This window comes from Etheostoma cragini, chromosome 14, assembly GCF_013103735.1.
Source record: "Etheostoma cragini isolate CJK2018 chromosome 14, CSU_Ecrag_1.0, whole genome shotgun sequence".
NCBI classification, from domain to species: Eukaryota; Metazoa; Chordata; class Actinopteri; order Perciformes; family Percidae; genus Etheostoma; species Etheostoma cragini.
The window spans coordinates 15,818,432-15,832,590 of NC_048420.1; the positions used below are offsets into that span (position 1 = coordinate 15,818,432).

Below are 14,159 nucleotides of genomic sequence, written 5' to 3' on the forward strand. Positions count from 1 at the left end.
TCCAATAATGTTATGTACAATGTTCTGAAAATGGGTACTTTCCCTTTTGGTAGTTTAAGTATATTTTGATGCCAGTTTTTGTATACTATACTGTGTTAAGTGTCACCACTTTTTAGGTTTTGATCTTAAAATGCAAAATACCTTTTCAAAGTTTAAATTTCCCTGAGGTTATTGTTCTATTACTGTTATGTCACTGTATCAAAAGATTAGAAATTAAATCAATAACTACATGATCTTTTTACACTATGCAGTCTGAGAATGAAGCTTGTTGCTAGTAGCATGGGTTCAAAACCCTTAAACCCATGTCTGACTGTCCAGCACGTGTAGAGTGGCTGTTGCAGGAACCAAAATGTATATTCTTTTTTGTAATAATACATTTTTTTTTTCCCAACTAGCTTTTGCTTATGCAGAAAAATGAGTAGAGTTCTTCATAGTAACTGCTGTTTAGTTTTGTACTGGACTGGACTGGATGTACTTGTACTAAGCAATACATTTGTCACTGAGGTTTTAAACAATTAATACCCACTTAATCACGCTTCTCTATACACAATAAGCACACTAACAGAAAATAAACTAACATTATTCATTAAATCCAGTGACAGTGGGTCATTGTAAGTAGATAGGTGATGTAGTGCAAGGAATAAATGAAACTGGACAACAAATAATTACAAAGACACTTTTAATCACTTTTATCAGAAGTGTGTGGGTATAAAATTGTCAACTGTGGAAGGTAAATCACACCATAAAAGGCTATGGCTCCGATAGTGAGGATGGACATATTTATCATAATGAGACATCACTTTATTCCAGCTGAGAAACCTCATGGAAGTATGCAGCGAGCATCTTGATCCCTTGAATGTAGTTGGTTCTGAAAATGGAAAGATAAAACAGTGATGAGCTTTTTTAATTGCTAAATAGTTGCCTTTGAAGTTGTAAAGATCATTCATAAAGATTAAAGTTACTGCATCTCATTTTAAGTATAACTTATATATAATATGTAATATAATTTGTGTGGAAGAACTTAAACTATCATTTAATTTAACATACCATAAAACAAAATGTGGACATGACAGACAGTACTCAGCCTTATGACAATCTTTCCTTTAGACTTCATTTTAACTGCTCTTTAATGTTTTGTGTAAAGCACTTTGAATAGCCTTGTTGCTGAAATGTGCTAAACAAATAAAGCTGCCTTGCCTTAATTAAATCCTTTACTTTCCTGAATATTACATGCAAATTTGTCTATCATGATTATTCTAGGGATACTAGACACTGAACTCCTGTGAGAATATCTTTTAACTCTTCAGTTTCTTCAATTACAGTAATTCAGGTAGAAAGAGAAATAAGGAGAAGTGTAGCACTGTGAGAGACCTGTTGAGTTTTTCATTCTGGGAGTGAGCTCCATCATCAGAGGATCCAACAGGCAGCAGCATGACGTTACGTCCTGTGGCCTCCTGGAAGGTCAGGGTGACGGGGATGCTTCCACCCTCACGGGTCAAGTCAGGCTCCACACCAAAGACTATGGCACAGCGAAAAGGAAGAGAATGTGTTAATATGAGTGAAGAGGGTCAAAATAAAAAAATTAGCAATGCCTACAACAAGACTTTCATCCTTAATCCATGATTTTCATTTCACCCAAATTACAACGTTTCCTGCTTAAGCCTTTGTGGCACCTTGACATCCGTTTTGTCTGTGCTTTAAGGGTTGGAGACAGCCTTTGTTATCGTTAACTACATTAAATAAAAGGAAATTATGTTCTGCCTTTTAAAAAAATCTGTGGATTACTCTGAGTGACCAGGACATTGTTTCTGGAAACACATACTACTTTTGGTTTCCGGTGCTTTGAGCCCCACAAGCAAGTGACTGCCGTATTTCAAAACTTTGGCGTACAAAGAATGGAACTATGAACATGTCAAGCTAAAGAGGGGGGGGAAAGTGGAAGTAAGTGTTTTGAGTGAACAGATCCTTTAACCATATCCATCTCAATCGGTATTGCATCCCTCGGCCTCTGTACCTGTCTTCATGGCCTTTCGGCCAGCCATGTAGTGTGGGTGGTTGAAGTCAGAGACCCAGGCCTTGGCTCCATGACCCATGTACACATTCAGTTTGTTGGGACTTCCCAGTTCAGCAAACTTCTTCTGCAGATGATCGATAACCTTGATAATGAAAAAGAAAAATACGAGTGAAATTTATAAATAGTTATTTATAATAACTAATATATCTAGTATATACCTATTCCTTGTTTCCTGGCATGTTTTTCCCCACTGGGGAAACAAGAATAAACTGTTGTATAAAAAAATTGTTCTGATTATTTCTTTCTATTAATTCTTTTAAGAATTTTTTGAACTACTAGTAGTGGCAAGATTACCTTATACAACTCATTGACACAGCTCCTCCTGGCAATTCACAGATTTTTTTGAAGAATAGTTCCAGTAGTTTTTTAAACAATTATTTTATCTTACAAATATAACAATATATCTGTGAATCTGTTTACTAAGGCCCTCGAGTGGTTGGTAAAGTCATCAAGTTTTAAATTCTACTGGCAGAGGCTTAAACAAGTTCCACACCACAACCTTTATTGGGTTATAGTCACATAAATACTAGCAGATAACAGAATTAGAATCCCAGTTAGGATATTTCAGGGTCTACCTTTTTCTCCACAACTTTGGGGTCCATGTCGGGGACGAGGCGGATGGAGAACTTGCCGATGACCTTGCGGGGGATAACAGTCTTGGCTCCTGTTTCAGAGAAAGCTCCCTCAATACCATGTAGAGAAAGACATGGATACCTCCAGCGGTGCATCAGGATTTTCTCCTACAGGAAAAATATAACAGTGCGATTAAATTACAATGATTAGCCTGGAGAAATCTAGAGTAGGTCAGCACATTTCTATCTTTGAGTGATCAATGCCTTGCCTTGGTGTCATGCAGTAGCTGTCCAACTCCAACGTCTTTGCAGTATTCATCCATGTCAAAATCTATTTTCTCATACAGCTTTTTTTCCTCATCCGTCAGAGGGGCCACATCATCACTTATCCCAGGAACCAAAATCTTACCCTTATTGTCTAAGAGGGAGCCTGTTAAGAAAGACACAGACACAATAAACTCTTTTAAGATTTAAACCCTACAAATGTCTAAAGTGCAGTTTAAAAAAAAAAAAAAAAAAAAGAGAGTTTTATGAGATTATTGTACAATTATCAGCTTCACTTGCCCATTAGTGCAATCAGGTCAGTCATGGCTTCATGAACAGAACCACCAAATACCCCTGAGTGCAGGTCCTTGTCACCGCAATGCACCTATAAATTAAGAAATAAATCTTGTAATGTGATTTATAAAAATACAATTTCACAAAAAACTTATAGTGGAAGAATAACTATTTTTAATTTGCCATAGTTTAACTAAAATGCAAACAGAACTAAAATCAGACTTTACCTCAATAAAGAAGTAGCAGATTCCTCTCAGACCGTAGGTGATGCAGGGTTTGGTCTTGCCGAGCCAATAATTGTCAGAGATGCAGACATAGTCCACATCTTTAAAGAAGGAGTCTTTTCGAGAAAACACCAGTTCATCCAGGCCCTCAGATCCAGACTCCTCCATTCCCTCGAAGCAGAATTTTATGTTGATGGGAAGCTCCTGCAACAAGAAGAGAGATATCACCAGAGATGTATCACCAGTCCTCACTGTGTTTATATTTTAAAGATCAGTAGGTTAAAGGTTCATGGCTTTTTTTTTTTTTTATAAATGGTAAGTTGAAAAGGCATAAAAAAAAAAAAAAAACATCTGAGCTTTTCATTTGGAAACCCTGATCCTGATTATGGAATAAATCCAGGGTGTGTTGACTGAAGCTCCTTAAATAATGATCGGCATGTGAGAACTTGTTCTCAACGGCCTACCTGGTTATATAGGGGTAAAATAAAATAAATAAATAAAAAAAAGTCCAACAGTATGTTGTTGGGTTTTTCTTCCCTTCAGTTCCCATGTTTTAGGGAAAAGTAAAAGGGATTCAAAACAACACGCAGGCAGCATGACTTGGTGACAACCAGAGACCTTTGGCCACTTCTCCTGCTCACGGCGCTAACGTAATCAACAGGCAATTGAAGGATCAGCCCTGTACTTTAACACAGAGATAATTTATTTTTTAGAATGATGACACAGAGATAATCTATTTTTAGAATGATATTCAGAATCATGTATATAAAATAAAAAATAAAAACTCAAAATATCAAAAGCAATACGGTGTAGTAATTTAACAATATTCCATATTGTTCCTGTTGTAACCACACACAAAGGAATTTTGCAATTTTCAGATACAATTTCTTAAAAAGGGAAGCTTTGAATATTCAAGAATTGTTCTCTGAATGTATAGAAGATATAAATTTAACCTAGAATTAATTCTTTTTACCATCTATTAATTCCAAACAATTTTAATGTGAAAACGTCATAAAATAAAACACGACACCTAGGTATATTTTCACTTACCAAACAGCATTCCATCCAGTAATGTTCTGATTTTTGGTGAGGTTTCCCCATCACTGTTCAACCACACCAATTTGCTAATAAGGAGCTTCAGTTTATTTTTGGTAACACATAACCAAACCAAAATTCAGACAGGTTTGATCCTATTATCTTCTCAGTTAAAGAAAACTCTAACACCACCATCAATGATATTGGCTGGCTGCACATTAAGTTGACAGTGACTATACATCAAGTCTTGCTGCAGCGCTCTGGTCTTACATCAATCAAGGTTAGAGCTGCTGCTGGACCAACAGGAAGGTTTGATTACTTGACCCATGATGTGCTACTGTAAACCGAGTACTGCAGATGTGGTTTTGGAAACGCTACCCCTGTAGCCAATTTAAACAGTTTGTCCCTAATCACAGTGCCCGTTGAAGGGTAAAGAAAGACACAATAAGTTAGAGATGAAGCTGTGGTGGGAACTTTACCTGCTGGATCTTCTGGTAGGCCTCAATGCAGTTAAACCAGGCCAACACAGGACCTTTGTCATCGGTAGACCCTCTTCCATAGAGCTTACCTGCAAAGAAAGAACAAACAGTGTTTTAATTTAAAGCCTTGGGCTTTCATGACATCAGCAAGTTATTATTTTTACATTTCTAGTTTGACGCCGGGGAAGTAGGTAGGAGGATAAGAGGAGCAGATATATGGTGTCAGTCAGCAGATTCAGTTACTATTTAGCAACTAAACAGCTGGATAGTAAAACATGACTTTAGCAAGAAGAGGGCTGAGCAGACAGGAATGAGACAGGAGGAAGTGAATGTGGCACTTTCTGTCAGCTGACTATCACCAGTCCAACAAATAAAAAAGAAAGAGGTAAAAAAAAAAAAAAAGTGTATTAATCCTTTTGTCATAAACAAATAAACTACAAATATACACTCAATGGCCACTTTATTATTAGGTATACCTTGTTAGTACCAAGTTGGACTTCGTAGCATAAATCAAACAAGGTGCTGGAAACATTCCTCAGAGATTTATCATATTAACATGATAGCATCACGCAGCTGATGCACATTTGTTGGCTGCACATCCATGATGCGATTCTCCCGTCTCGCCACATCCCCAATGTGCTCTATTGGATTGAGATCTGGTGATTGAGGAGCTATTTGTATAAGTGAACTCATCATCGTGTCCAAGAAACAAATTTGAGAAGATCTGAGTTTTTTTTTTTTAACAATGTTCAATTTGTACTAAGGCACCCACCACCACCACCACCAGCCTGAACCATTAATACAAGGCAAGATGGAGCCAGGCTTTCATAGTGTTTACGCCAAACTCTAGCCCGACCATCTAAATGAGAGAGAGAAATTGAGACTCAACAGACCTGGCAACATTTTTCAAATCTTCTATTGTCCAATTTGGGAGAACACGTGCCAATTGTAGCCTCAGTTTTCTGTTCTGTTGAACTGACAGGAGTGGCACACGTTGTGGTCACTATTGATTATTTGAGTCACTATTGTCTTACTATCAGCTCAAACCAGTATGGCCATTCTCCTCTGACCTCTGCCATCAACAAGGACGAAAAAACTGCTGCTCACTGGATATTTTCTCTTTTTTGGACTGTTTTGGTTGTGCATTAAAATCCCAGTAATTAGCAGTTTCTGAAATCAGGCCCCAACAACCTTTAATGTTCAAAGTCACTTTAATTAACTTTCTACACCATTCTAATGCTTGGTTTGAACTTCAGCAGATTGATCTGACCGTGTCAACATACCTAATGCATTGAATTGCTGCCACGTGATTTGCCGATTAGATATTTGCGTAAACAAGCAGTTGAACAGATGGACCTAATGAAGTGGCCGGGGAGTTGACCTGATTAAGAAGTGCAGATACCTTAAAAAAAAGGTACTCAGTAGAGTTAAGTAATTGTGTTGTGTTGTTTAACGCATGACAAATAGACCTTCAGAGTGTCAAATTATTATAGAATTTGAATTATTTGTAGATCTTAATGATTCATAGTAACTCATTTAGGAAAGCTGGTTAAATAGCAGACAAAAAAAAAGATAAATATGGAAAATAAATTGATCCAAAAAGATGAAACAACATCTGTCATCATGTAATCCATTGACTAAGTAAAGTGCTTCATTTGAGCCGGTTTGCCTTCTGTGAAGCTGAATTTATTATTGTTAAATACAACACTTGTTCAACTTGTCCTGCAAGGCTTGCAGATAAGACCGGTTTAAGAGAACAACTCTACCCTAAAGAATGAGGTAAGTAGGCTGGACTTTGGCAATATGCAGCAAACTGTGATATGATCACAAGTTCAAAGTTTATAAAAGCTCAAAGAACATTTACAGATGTTACATTTAAATAGAGATGGTAGTAATAGTGAAAATACTAAAATACCAACTTTGTTTTATTCTGTAGCAAGGCCATGGCTCAGTTACAATAAACTACATTTCCCTTTACCTGTCCTCTATGGTTCTGCTCTCATGCCTTCTCTGCAGGACATGTTGGTCATTTACTTCAGTGTAATGTGATATTATATGTTTGCCAAGCCAAAAAAGAAAGTAGTGTCATCATAACATGAAAGCTTGGAAACAGAAACCCTGAAGTTAACAACACCATGCCTTGTGTTACATGTCGAAACAACGTTCCACTCCCACTTCAATAACTTATATAATTATCCGGCTCATATGAAAACAGCTTCAGGCTTATTCTGTGTCAAAGAGAAACCAAAAGATTTCTGCTCTCACCATCCTTCTCCACCAGAGTGAAAGGCTCTGTATCCCAGCCATCATCAATGTTAGCTGGCTGGACATCAAGATGGCCGTAGATACACACCGTCTTCTTGCCTGGGTCGGAACCCAAATGACCCAGGATGATAGGCGGCAGGGGGATCTCCTCGCCACCGGGAAGCTTCATGCACAAAGAAAAACAGCAGCCTACATTTTATTAAGAGTTAAGGTTTTTGGAAAAGGGCCCATTCTGTTAAATTAAAACCTTTAATAGAACCAAATAAGCAAAACAGTGTATAAAACCCATGGTTTAAGTTAAAACATTACAAAGCACACTCTTAAATACCTTCTGTTTGCCGATGTCCACCATCTCCACTGTTCCCCCAAGCTTCTCAATGTCCTTGGCTGCCATCTCCATCATCTTCTTGATCTCCCCGCGCTTCTCTGGCCAAGCAGACACACTCTGGACTCCCACCCAGTCTGCGAGACGCTAGGAACAAGTAAAATGTACGTACATTTTAACATTGTCTAAGAAAACATGACAGGTGTTTCATACAGCACGTCCAAATTTGAGAAGTGCGAGGCTCACATTTTGTTAAAGCTTAATTCAAAACTGCAAAGTGTGTTCAGAGTGAATAGGCCTCAAATGTTCATTAGGGTTCCACAAAGTTTTACAAAAACAACAAGTCACTGAAAATGATGTTTTGGCATGTTGTCTGGTGGCTCAACTTCCATTTGAGAGGACATTTGGAACATTCTCTAACCCGGAGTGAATGAGTTACAATGCCGCTTATTGTTCAAGATTAACACCATTTGAATGCAATCTGATTACCACAATGATTACTCGACAATTACTAGGTCTGACTACCAAATGTAATACTTTTTTGCCACAGACCAAATTGATTCTAAAGTATATCAGGTATCAAAAACTGCCTCGTCATTCAATACCCAATTTCAATACCCAAGGAGTAAATCTTATCAGTTTCAGTAAGCCAATCAGCTTGAGGCATGCTTCTACCAAGATCTAATGTTTGTGATTGACTGTCTGAAGTTACAAATTGCAGGCCGGAAAAACTATGTCGTGCTGGGTTTCCACAGCGAGTGTTTTTCAACTGCAACCCCGTTGTTGTTGGTCACATGCATTGACATGTAGCGGATTCAACAGAATTGTGTCACCACAAAATAGTGACGTGACTTATGAAAAAAAATAGTGACCCATGAAAAAGTTTTTGATAAGGTATTTACTCCAGTCACATATTTTACCGCTTAAAAAGTTGTGTTTGGTTATTTGCATACAGTGTTTGTGTCATTTCAACATTAAAAAAAAAACAACAACACAGCCTTAACTGTAATAGTAGAAGGTCATTAACAGAGTAAATTTACATTGAATTACAAAAATAATACACTCAGGGCTTACCTGCACATACAGATCCTGGTGTTCGTCCACATACTTAAAAAGCGCTGTAAGATGAGCCATCTTTGTCAGCAACAGGAGCTGAGGGTTGAACAGGCAGAGTAGAGTGAGAAGTCTTCCTCCAGCCCTTTGCAGTCATATTTGAGGACCAAACCACGCCCTTCTCTAAACCTGCTGACTACCACTATTCAAACCAGGATGTTGAGGTGGTGATAGTTTTGTAACATTGTGGTCACAGCTGACTAGCCCTGTTAGTTTGTGCGTCTTGTAGTTTATATTAGTTACATGATGGGTATACCAAAAAGCAGAACTGTATTAGAAATAACTCATTGCCATCAGGAAATAATATATATACTATATATAAACTTCTACAAAAAAAAATATGTACTTGTGCAATAGTTCATATTTATTTATACACATTTCAGTTAACAGAACATTATATACTCTAAGCTTTAATGCTACATTTATGCCATGCCAAAAATGTTATACTGGAATGTGGACTTTTTAACTAACAATAACAACAGACTGATTGCCTAAATCAGGCCTAAGCAGCTCAACAGATCTCTAGCTAACATTGAAAGCAGAGCAGCTAACGTTAGGTGACAAGTCACACTGATAGCTAACCGGCAAAATAAACATCCCAAAAAGTATCATGTAACTAGGTAGCTGGCTAACTTAACGTTACACTGAATACGAGCTAGCCTTTTTCCGAATCATAGTCTGTTCTTCTCATTTTTAAAAGCATAAATAAGCGTTAAAATTAAAAACTGTTCCGTTTAAAGACCTTAGTGTTAATTTTCGTACAGCTGATGTCCACATGTTACTCTTCTCACCTGACAGACACTTCCTGTGTTCCCTAATGACGTTGACACGTATTTGAAGAGTTGAAAGATAACTGTTTAGCTAATTTACGTACAAAATAAAATAGACCAGTTAGACTGTCACTCCATAGACAGTTACTGCCCAATGTGAGACGGCAGATTTGAGTCGCGCATGCGTCACTTTTCGACAAGTAGCATTTAAGGTGCTAACGAAAGACTAACGTAAATATATTTACGTTAGTCTTTCGTTAGCACCTTAAACTTTGTTAGGTAGGTCAATTAATACTGTATACAGTATTAATTGACCTACCTAACAAAGTTCGTTCATTGCTGGCTATAGGTTAGCATCAAACACAACAAAGGCTGTCATTTGAATGGCGTTTTGAGCTAACCTTAGCAATCAAACAATAGACAGCTAAAACGTATTTGAAATGACTGCTAGCTTAGCTACAAGCTAGTATTCAAACACAACAAAGGCTGTCACTGGCATCCCGTTTTGAGCTAACGTTAGCAAGCAAACAATCATAGCTAGATAGCTAAAACGTTTTTGAAATGATTCCCATCTTCTGTTATTGTTTGTAATGAGAAAATGTTTATTACTTCATGGATTTCACAGTTATGTCGTATACCGTTAAATCTGATCATGCGTAACTAACATCTGCACCCGACCAGAACCGGTCTGGATCATAGACCGCTAATATGAAATCCAATGGTCTGAATCGACTCTCATCGGGTATGTCGCGTTAAGCCGTAAAGCGTTCACATCTGACCCGATCGGACCATGATCGACTTAAATCTGCACTTCCTCACATTGCACTGTTCTGTTCATCTGTTCCCCTCTTATTCAACTGTCTATGTGCCACAGTAGCGGTCTGCCGTTACTTTAGCCAGCAAACAGCAGTCTTGTCATGTCCGCGCTTATTATAAGCGACTTCAGGCTTGTTTTTCTTAAAAGTCACTTACAAATATTGGTAGTCGCGGGTCGCGGTTTTTTTGGGCTTGTGACTAAAGTGTAGTTGCTTATTTGGGCTTGTTCCCAGCTCCATAAAAAGTTGTCAAGCAGATATTTTCTATATTGTAGAAGTTAGTCTTTCCTGTTCCCTCGGTCCCTCCCCTTTCGCCGTACACACTGGAGACAGCAGAGTTCTTTTCCCCGCCCACTTCCTGCTTCTTATTGGCTCTGACCCAGAGGCCAACGTGTTACTAGCCAATCACAGGCAGAGCAGGGCAGTCTGTTGTTTTTCTAGTAAGGAAAATGCGCGAGTAGCGACTGATGTTGACTGGACTGTAGGAGAGTTTTTGGAGGAATAATTGCCCGGGATAAAGTGGGTGAAATACGGGAAGAAATAGAACAAATGGTGGGAGAAAGAGAAAGGAGTAAAAGAATGGATTCAACCCTTCATGGGGAATTACTTAAAATCACTGTGAAAAAGTGTATATCCCATCAGTTCTCTTATGCTAATTACTATTAAAAGGTGGTTTAACTCCCTCTTGTGGCCATTGTCCTGAAGCTCAGGGGGGGGAAATAATAAACTCTAGTTTACAAATCTGTCCACATGGACGGAAAGTGACAATCTGTATCCTCAGTTTACAATCCATCCCTACGGATTGTAAAACCGTGCACACAGTTTATTTTTCTCTTCCAGGATCTTAGTGGGGCCCCGTAGAAAAAGTCGCTTGTTTTGGGCTTGTTTTCACTGGCCCCAGGTTGCTTATTTGTCTCGCGAGATCTGGCAACACTGGCTAGAAGCTAATTCGGCTAGCTGAGACAGCATATAAAAGACCATCAAATAAAATAACTGTATTAGAAATAATTCATTGCCATCAGGAATTAATATTTAACATATATAATATATAATATAATACATATTCCGCTGTTACGTTTATGTATAGGCCTATATATAATTAGCTAGCTAAACACTATCGTTACGATATACACGTATGTATACACACACAGAGTCACATGCGAGAGAAAAAATATTTTGAGACAGATTTTACGATTTGAGAAAAACAAAATTGAGAATTTCTTTTTCATACTGATAGCAAAAAATATATATTTGAGAGTTTAAACAAGTATTTTAAGAGAGATTTTTTTGCTACCAGTGTGAAAACTTTTTTTCTCTGAGATCTTTTTTATTCTTCTCACATGTAATAAAGAAGCAATTCTAGCTCCATATCACAACACTATTTACTAAAGTTGGATAGTGGCCCAGGACGTCTTCCGTGAGAAAAAGAAGGTCTTCCCTAAACCTCCACAGGAGCTGCTCTTCCAGGACAGCGCCCTGACACATGCAGAGGAGCTCCTTCCAGTGGAGGGCATCGCTGCAACGTCCGCATTAGCTGTGCCTTAAACAGCTGGTAGTCCTTTTTGGCCTTATGACACAGCATCCTTCCACTGGCTTGTTGCAAATGATGTGGGACACATAAAGAAATAAGCTCATTCTATTCAGTACCATTGTCTGCTGTGCATTCTTTTTGATTGCATGTTTAAAACAATATCTGTTTACACAAAACTACTTTATTCAGTGTTCAATATTCATTTATTTAAATGTATTTACTCATTTAAATTGCAGTTTGGCTTATGATGATGACGTTGGTATTAAGTTATAGGTATGGTTTAAGTACCATATTAAGCCACAAAAAAAACTTTCTACTTTTCAACTACCATTTTTTTTTTTACCCACTTGTCACATATCACACTTTTTTAATGTAAGCCAATCAGTTTCATATGTCAATCATATGTGTTTACAGGGAGGGAACCATGTGAAATCTCTAATTTCTGCAATGTTCACACACTACAAACTAAAGACGACAACATCAATTAATTACACACGTGTATGTGTTTTAATACTTAAACCAGTAAATGTGTAAATAGGAAACTCTAACATCAATACAGTTTAATCAGCATTGTATTGTCTTAGCCTAGACTAAGACCCCAGGGGGTGGCAGACAGAAGGCCACCTTTTGTTGCGTAGCAGGAAATCCCTTTCCATATGTTAAATGCCAGACTTGACCTGTGAGGAAAAGAGGGGGGGAAATGGGGGACCGAGATATGCATATTTTTCTCTGTATATGCACCTCTGGTTTTGACTTTCAAATGTATACATACTGTCTATAGAACTGTTCTTTAATAAAATAAAATGTTAAAGGACGGATCGTGTACGGCGCAAAGAATTGTGGGTCCGCGGCGGATGCTTTGTGATGTTCATCCATATGGTTCAGAAACCGTTTAAAGAGGAGAGGAAGCCTGTCTGACAGATTTACGTAAATTTCCAAATGAGAAGGGCTCTGTTGGAAGAAGTACTCTAATCTTTCATCCTAAAGTAGTAATACCACAGTGTATATACGCTGTAGTAAAAGCCATTCATTTAAAAATGGTACGTGAGTGTACAAAAGTATTAGCATCAAAATTAGTAAAAGATTCAAGATTTGTCATACCACAGTAGTATGAAATGACATGCAACGTTCACAGCTTAAACAGCACAGAAACAATACACTGTAGAAATTTAGATGTAGCCATATAAATGCTTATGGGTGTGCAGAGCATGTATAGTGATTAATTAAACTATAAAAAAGGAGAAAAAAATCTGGGTATACAGTTTGTAGTATATAAAAAGTATATTTAAAAGTGCATTTGAGAATGAGGTCCTAAGGTGCATTCAAAAAGAATTATGTACATGAAGTCCATTTCATAATGTTACATTGATTCACAAATTTACTTACACCGCAGGTAGTAAGTGTGGGGTTTAATATAGGCAATTGCTGGGTAGCTTGTGAATTTACCCTTGTGGATTGATCAAATTTGCTCTGGGAAGTATTAGAGAGCCATCAAAATACACTTGCTGCTTTATACTATACATATTTGGCAGTAGTTTACATTAATCGAGTAGTCTTTATTCTCACTACATTTGCCTCAGAAGGTTACTAAACATTGCAGTTCTGACCCCACATCTCAGATCCATGTTACTGTTTAAAAGTTGTACAACAAACTCGCTCAATTTTGTTACAACAATAACCTTCCACACAACATGCATTACTGGATTTGTCCTTAAGATATTACATAATGGATAATAACAGAACAAAAAAAAATATTGTGTAGCAAGACTTTATTTCATGTACATGCAAACAGGAACTCTATTGAGTCTATTCTCCAGAGTCAAACTGGATGTTCAAAGAAAATCCATTTTTAGGTGTTTGCTTTAATTTGGGCACAGGTCCAAGTAGCATTTCACTGGAAAGGGAAGCAAGAAAAAAAAAAGTGTAAACAAATTATAGCCTGTAAATCGTTGTGTATTTTTATTAATATGAAATTGTTCACCTAATTCCGACGTCCCCAACATGCTGACTGGCCTGTGACTCCTACTTGTTCCTTTCTCAGTGACCCAGCGGTCCCTCGGTGTGCCTGCCCATTTGGCCTGGAGGGCCCATCGTGTGCCAACTGTGGAGGCCCAGAAGTCCCATCGTGTGCCTGCCCATGTGGCCTGGAGGGCCCTTTGTGTGCCTGACCACGTGGCCCATTCTGACGCCGGCTCCAACATGCTGACTGGCCAGTGACTCCTGATGGTTCCTGCCTTGGTAGCCCGGAGGAGGGCCTATTGTTTGCCTGCTGTGGTGACCCAGAGGTCCCTTGGTGTGCCTGCCCATGTGGCCTGGAGGGCCTATTGTGAGCCTGCTGTGGTGACCCAGAGGTCCCTTGGTGTGCCTGCCCATGTGGCCTGGAGGGCATATTGTATGC

The 14,159-nt window shown here is 38.2% G+C and overlaps 2 protein-coding genes across 3 annotated transcripts in view; both read right to left on the reverse strand.

Moving 5' to 3' along the window:
* Nucleotides 1–667: 667 nt before the first annotated feature.
* cndp2 (carnosine dipeptidase 2) lies at nucleotides 668–9,653 on the reverse strand. 2 transcript variants are annotated; one of them, XM_034892560.1, is made up of 12 exons: nucleotides 9,437–9,653; nucleotides 8,607–8,684; nucleotides 7,536–7,679; nucleotides 7,208–7,370; nucleotides 4,943–5,031; nucleotides 3,432–3,632; nucleotides 3,211–3,295; nucleotides 2,916–3,076; nucleotides 2,650–2,814; nucleotides 2,015–2,156; nucleotides 1,372–1,519; nucleotides 668–868 (listed from the first exon to the last, which is right to left on the reverse strand). In XM_034892560.1, the coding sequence occupies exons 2-12, from the start codon at nucleotides 8,664–8,666 to the stop codon at nucleotides 802–804; spliced, it is 1,425 nt and encodes a 474-aa protein (XP_034748451.1). In that variant the 5' UTR covers nucleotides 8,667–8,684; nucleotides 9,437–9,653; the 3' UTR covers nucleotides 668–801. The 2 variants fall into 2 exon arrangements, with proteins under 2 accessions (XP_034748451.1, XP_034748452.1); XM_034892561.1 differs by having other exon boundaries at nucleotides 9,389–9,536.
* A 1,421-nt stretch (nucleotides 9,654–11,074) lies between these two features.
* LOC117957180 (zona pellucida sperm-binding protein 4-like) overlaps nucleotides 11,075–14,159 on the reverse strand; it is a 7,634-nt gene continuing 4,549 nt past the window's right edge. The window contains exons 13-14 of the mRNA XM_034892775.1: nucleotides 11,919–11,923; nucleotides 11,075–11,167 (exon numbers count right to left, since the gene is read on the reverse strand). Coding sequence (XP_034748666.1) covers nucleotides 11,075–11,167; nucleotides 11,919–11,923 — 98 coding nt within the window. The remainder of the gene's footprint in view (nucleotides 11,168–11,918; nucleotides 11,924–14,159) is intronic.